This window comes from Salmo salar, chromosome ssa28, assembly GCF_905237065.1.
Source record: "Salmo salar chromosome ssa28, Ssal_v3.1, whole genome shotgun sequence".
Lineage (NCBI taxonomy): Eukaryota > Metazoa > Chordata > Actinopteri > Salmoniformes > Salmonidae > Salmo > Salmo salar.
The window spans coordinates 36,859,621-36,865,185 of record NC_059469.1 but is presented as its reverse complement, the minus strand read 5'-3'; the positions used below and the strand labels follow the sequence as shown (position 1 = coordinate 36,865,185).

The 5,565-nt window shown below is 42.3% G+C and overlaps 1 protein-coding gene across 4 annotated transcripts; it reads left to right on the top strand.

The window, feature by feature from the left end:
- Positions 1 to 2,020: 2,020 nt before the first annotated feature.
- lnc.lemp (lncRNA encoded micropeptide) lies at positions 2,021 to 3,118 on the top strand. 4 transcript variants are annotated; one of them, XR_006762540.1, is made up of 3 exons: positions 2,021 to 2,435; positions 2,741 to 2,790; positions 2,893 to 3,118. XR_006762540.1 is itself a non-coding variant. In XM_045710084.1 (2 exons), exon 1 carries the CDS (start codon positions 2,258 to 2,260, stop codon positions 2,426 to 2,428), a length of 171 nt encoding a protein of 56 aa, XP_045566040.1. In that variant the 5' UTR covers positions 2,021 to 2,257; the 3' UTR covers positions 2,429 to 2,435; positions 2,893 to 3,118. The 4 variants fall into 4 exon arrangements, 2 of the variants coding, with proteins under 2 accessions (XP_045566040.1, XP_045566038.1); XR_006762539.1 differs by having other exon boundaries at positions 2,026 to 2,446; XM_045710084.1 differs by lacking the exon at positions 2,741 to 2,790.
- The last annotated feature ends 2,447 nt before the right edge of the window (positions 3,119 to 5,565 follow it).

The window sequence follows — 5,565 nt, the reverse complement described above, 5'->3', positions numbered from 1 at the left end:
GATGTGTTAATTGGTGATTCTTGATGCTGTCAGGGAGAGAGGGGATTGGTAATTCTTGATGCTGTCGTTGAGAGGGGATTGGTTATTCTTGATGCTGTCAGGGAGAGAGGGGATTGGTTATTATTGATGCTGTCAGGGAGAGAGGGGATTGGTCATTCTTGATGCTGTCAGGGAGAGAGGGGATTGGTCATTCTTGATGCTGTCAGGGAGAGAGGGGATTGGTTATTATTGATGCTGTCAGGGAGAGGGGATTGGTCATTCTTGATGCTGTCATGGAGAGAGGGGATTGGTTATTCTTGATGCTGTCATGGAGAGAGGGGATTGGTTATTCTTGATGCTGTCAGGGAGAGAGGGGATTGGTTATTCTTGATGCTGTCAGGGAGAGAGGGGATTGGTGATTCTTGATGCTGTCAGGGAGAGAGGGGATTGGTTATTCTTGATGCTGTCATGGAGAGAGGGGATTGGTTATTCTTGATAAGGTTTGTAGTGATAATAGGAGAAGTGAGTGTTGGCCATTGCCATAGTAATCTGAATATATCTGCATCTGAGTATAAAAAATAGTTTCTTCCTTCTGTATTTCTACATTTCTGTTTTTTGGTCTTTGGGATATCTAGTGTCACATGTATGTACACATACAGTAGTTGACATTCTAGTTATGCTCTGAGTTGGCCGGTTAGACAGGTAAATCAATGCCGTAACAGAAAATTATTATACACAGTGTACGAAACATTAGGAACACCTCCCTAATATTGAGTTGCACCTCCTTTTGCCCTCAGGACAGCCTCAGTTCATCAGAGGCATGGACTATATTGTGTCAAGCGTTCCACAGGGATGCTGCCCAGGCCTTCCCACAGTTGTCAAGTTGGCTGGATGTCCTTTGGGTTTGTGGACCATTCTTGATAAACACGGGAAACTGTTGAGTGTGAAAAGCCCAGCAGCGTTGCAATTCTTGACACTCTCAAACTGGTGCGCCTGGCACCTACTACCAAACCCCGTTCAAAGGCACAAATATTTTGTCTTGCCCTTTCACCCTCTGAATGGCACACATACACACAAGCCATGATTACATTTTCAAGGTTTTGAAAATCCTTTAACCTGTCTCCTCCCTTTCCCATGTTTTATATACTGAATATTTCCACACTGAGGTTGGAATAATACTGTGAAAATGATGAGAATGCCCAATGTAAACTGTTTGAAAAGGCTGCATGAAATGTCTGCCTGTTTTTGGTGAGATTGAGTTTTGGCCTGAATAGACCAATGAGAAAGCGTTCTAAACCTCTCTGCCAATAACAGCTCGTTTTCAGTTTTCCCCTCCCCTCTCAGACCACTCCCCAAATTCTTGCTTGAGAAATGGCTCTTTGCTAAGAAGCTATTTTAGTTTTTTTTACCATTTTGATTGAAATCAATCACAGTAAGGTATTTAAATGTTACTTACTTGATATTGACTTTTGTTTTTAAAAGGCTGAATTGGACTTTTAAATTACAACACACTAGATTAGGGTTCGTACATGGCCATAACAGTGCTTGTTTATGGATGATAGACAGAACACCGAGGCGACTACCTGTGGATATAACAGAGAAAGGTAATTTCTTTAAAATACTGTTGGTTGTAACTGTTTTAAATCGGTTAAAACGTTATACAGTAAGTGTTCATTTTGCATTTGTGAAATTATTTTTTGATGTGATGTGAAAGTAGAGGACTTTATATTTACAAACTCATATTGCAAGCGAGGATTATTAAAGTTTCTAATTAAACTGAGCATCGGATTGTAGTTGACATGGTCCCAAGCTGTGGGCGAAATGTATGGCTTTACAATCCTAGGGATATAAGGCAGAATGTCTCATTGGGTTCTGCAGAACAGGGTTTCTCCAAACTCAGTCCTGGCTCGTCAAGCTTTCATTCTTTGAATCAGCTGTGTAGTGCTAGGGGAAAACGACAAAAACGTGCACCCAGGGGGAGCCCCACCACCGAGTTTGTGTAACTCTGCTCCAGAGCAACAGTGAACCTTTCTCTCCCGAAGACAACACTCCATTGTCTAGATTTCCTTCTAGGCACAAGAGGGCACCGTTTTCCCGCAGATAAATTATAATTCTCAATTGTGCATTTTCACCTCGACGTTTGGCCCTAGAGACGCTCTGTAGGACCGTCGGTATGGTGCGTTAATATATTTAGACACGTCACGACACGACACATGTTGGGGTGGCTTTACCGAACAACTAAACAGCCATACAAACTGACATACATACAGAGGTGAATATGGCGGACGTTTCTGAGAGGACGTTGCAAGTTGCAATCGTTATTTCATTCGCAGTCGGTTTCATTTCTGGATGGCAGGCCAACCGAGCGCGGAGGAAGTTCCTGGACTGGAGGAAGAAGCGACTGCAGGATAAACTCTCAGAAACACAGAAGAAACTGGATTTGGCATGAAAGTGAGGTAAAGGCTGTGTAAGTAGTTGATTGCGTGTAGCTACATTTGTATCGAACATGTTGTAACAGACGTTGTTAGATAACATTAGCCAAGTTAGTGACTGGAAACGTTGTATTAGGCCCAGCCTATAGTCAGTGTACAAATGGCACCAATTCTGATTGACCTGGGTTTGTTGAAATGGTTGCAGCCTGACGTTTTAGCCTCGTAAGACATGAAGTCGTTTTAACTTTTTATTATTTTTCACAAGGGGAAATACAAAATAATCCTATAATAAGTGAAGCATTCTCCTCATGTTTATTTTTTTACCTCAGGATAATGACAGCAGGAGATGTAGGACTGCTTGTGGTCTGACTTAACATAGGTAACTGGTTCAGTTGATGTCTTTGGTAGCCTAGTCTTAGTCTACAGTTAGGCATAATTACAGCATGGTGTATATAATAATGATTTGTTCTTCTGTTTTCAGGTCGTCACCAAAATAAATGTTCAGTTGTCAGATCATGGACTTGCAATAAAGTGATTGGGATCGTTGTCACAACCAGCAGAACTGAAGCAAGATACAAAGACAAGTTTCTGAACATGTTTTGTGATTTGGTGACAGTGTTTCGCTGGGTCCTTCTTCTCAAATGTGCTCCAGTCATCTTCCAGACTACTGCTGTTTTTACGTTTTAATAAAAGTATGTGTTTTCTTACATCCTGTGTTTTTGAAGATGCCTATGGTAGTTTTACTGTATTTATCTATCTATCTGTCTTACATATATTAGTGTAACCAAATCCATTGCACAGAATTTTCCCAATCCCAAATCGACCTTATACACAGGTGGAGATATGAGAGGATTTGATACTCCTATGTCATACCTTTTTAAATATCCACAAGTGCATTTGTGTATAGGGCTCAGTTTGGGATGGGGCAGTATCACTCATCACTCTTATGAGCACCTTTGTGAATTTAAAAAAAAGATATCTATACAGAAGAGAGATTTTATTGTACAAAAAAAATCAGCATAGCGGACTAAACTCCACTCCATTGTTCGGAGGTTTCTGAGTTGAACATCACGGAGTGGAGTTCAGTCTGCTACAATCAGCAATTTATGCTGAGATATAAGAATGCATGTAGAAATATGGATTATGTTAGCAATGGTCTCCAATATAACAAGAGGACTTTTATTTTGAAGGAGGAAGTATTTGACCCGGAAGTGATTCCCAGTGGTGTCATAAGTATACTGAACAAAAATATAAATGCAACGATTTTACTGAGTTACAGTTCATATAAGGAAATCGGTTAATTAAAATAAATTCATTAGGCCCTAATCTGTGGATTTCACATGAACCAGGCCCAGCCAATCAGAATTAGTTTTTCCCCACAAAAGGATTTTTTGTCCGCGTGGCTGGTTTCAGACGATCCCGCAGTTGAAGAAGCCGATTACAGAGGTCCTGGGCTGGTGTGGTTACACATGGTCTGCGGTTATGAGGCCGGTTGGACGTACTGTCAAAATCTCAAACTACTTTGGAGGTGGCTTATGGTTGAGAAATTAACATTAAATTCTCTGGCAACAAACAGCTCTGGTGGACATTCCTGCAGTCAGCATGCCAGTTTCACGCTCCCAAAAAACGTGTTGTGTGACAAAACTGTACATTTTAGAGTGGCCTTTTGTCTCCAGGACAAGGTGCACCTGTGTAATGATCATGCTGTTTAATCAACTTCTTGATATGCCACACCTGTCAGGTGGATGGATTATCTTGGCAAAGGAGAAATGCTCACAAACAGGGATGTAAGCAAATTTATGCACATCATTTGAGATAAGCTTTTGTGTATATGGAAAATTGAGGATATTTTATTTCAGTTCATGAAACCAACACTTTTTATATGTTGCGTTTATATATTTTTTTTGTTCAGTATAATTAGATGCTAGCTGTGTGTTCACATTCTGTGGGTCCCAGCTCATTTTGGGGTATCTCTGAGGAAGTAGATGTGGTAGTCCCGTAATAACTAGGTGTTGACCCAGGAGTGGCAACGTGAGTGGCAACGTGAGTGGGGGAGAGAGGAGCTGGGAAGGCATTTTTTTTTCCTCTATCCAGAATTTTGTGAGGAAGGTCAGTAGGTTTCTGGGGAGAGAAAGGAGGGGGGTGGGGTTCTGTTGACAAGGCTGAGGTTGGGTCATTGTGAATTAGGAAGTGGGTTAGTGTGAAAGGCGCCACATGGTCAATCTGACATCTACATTGGCCGTGCAGAATTTACGGTGATAAGGCGTCTGCGGAAGTCAGGGCATTTTGATACTTCGCGGAGCAGCGCAGAGCTGTTATGAAGGAATTTGTCACAAGGAAGTGAGTTTGTGTTTATACATGACCTCCCGCTTCCTGCACTTAAGTGTAAAAGCCAATTCAAAGCCAATTTATGCTTGATCTGCATATGTGATCAGAGGATCAGTATGGAGCATGTGACCCATTTGTGGAGCCTCTTGGGGCATGCGCCTCCCAAATGTTGTAGTAATGTTGTAATGATGTTGTGATAATGTGGAGGGCGCCGTATAGTTCCGCATTGACATTATTGGTTGACGGCAGGTGGGGTGCGGGAGGTCCTGCATAAACACAAACTCACTTCCTTGACCACGTCGTTCACCACAGCTCTGCTCAGCAATGCCCAAGACGTATGAATAGCCTGGTTTCTACAGAGGCCATAATCACCTGAACTCTGCAGAGGCCATAATCACCTGAACTCTACAGAGGCCATAATCACCTGAACTCTACAGAGGCCACATCACCTAAACTCTACAGAGGCCATAATCACCTGAACTCTACAGAGGCCATAATCACCTGAACTCTACAGAGGCCACATCACCTAAACTCTACAGAGGCCATAATCACCTAAACTCTACAGAGGCCACATCACCTAAACTCTACAGAGGCCATAATCACCTAAACTCTACAGAGGCCACATCACCTAAACTCTACAGAGGCCATAATCACCTGAACTCTACAGAGGCCATAATCACCTGAACTCTGCAGAGGCCACATCACCTAAACTCTACAGAGGCCACATCACCTAAACTCTACAGAGGCCATAATCACCTAAACTCTGCAGAGGCCATAATCACCTGAACTCTACAGAGGCCATAATCACCTGAACTCTACAGAGGCC

What these genes read in the sequence shown, in the direction of transcription:
- lnc.lemp (XM_045710084.1), top strand. Translation starts at nt 2,258, where the DNA reads ATGGCGGACGTTTCTGAGAGGACGTTGCAAGTTGCAATCGTTATTTCA.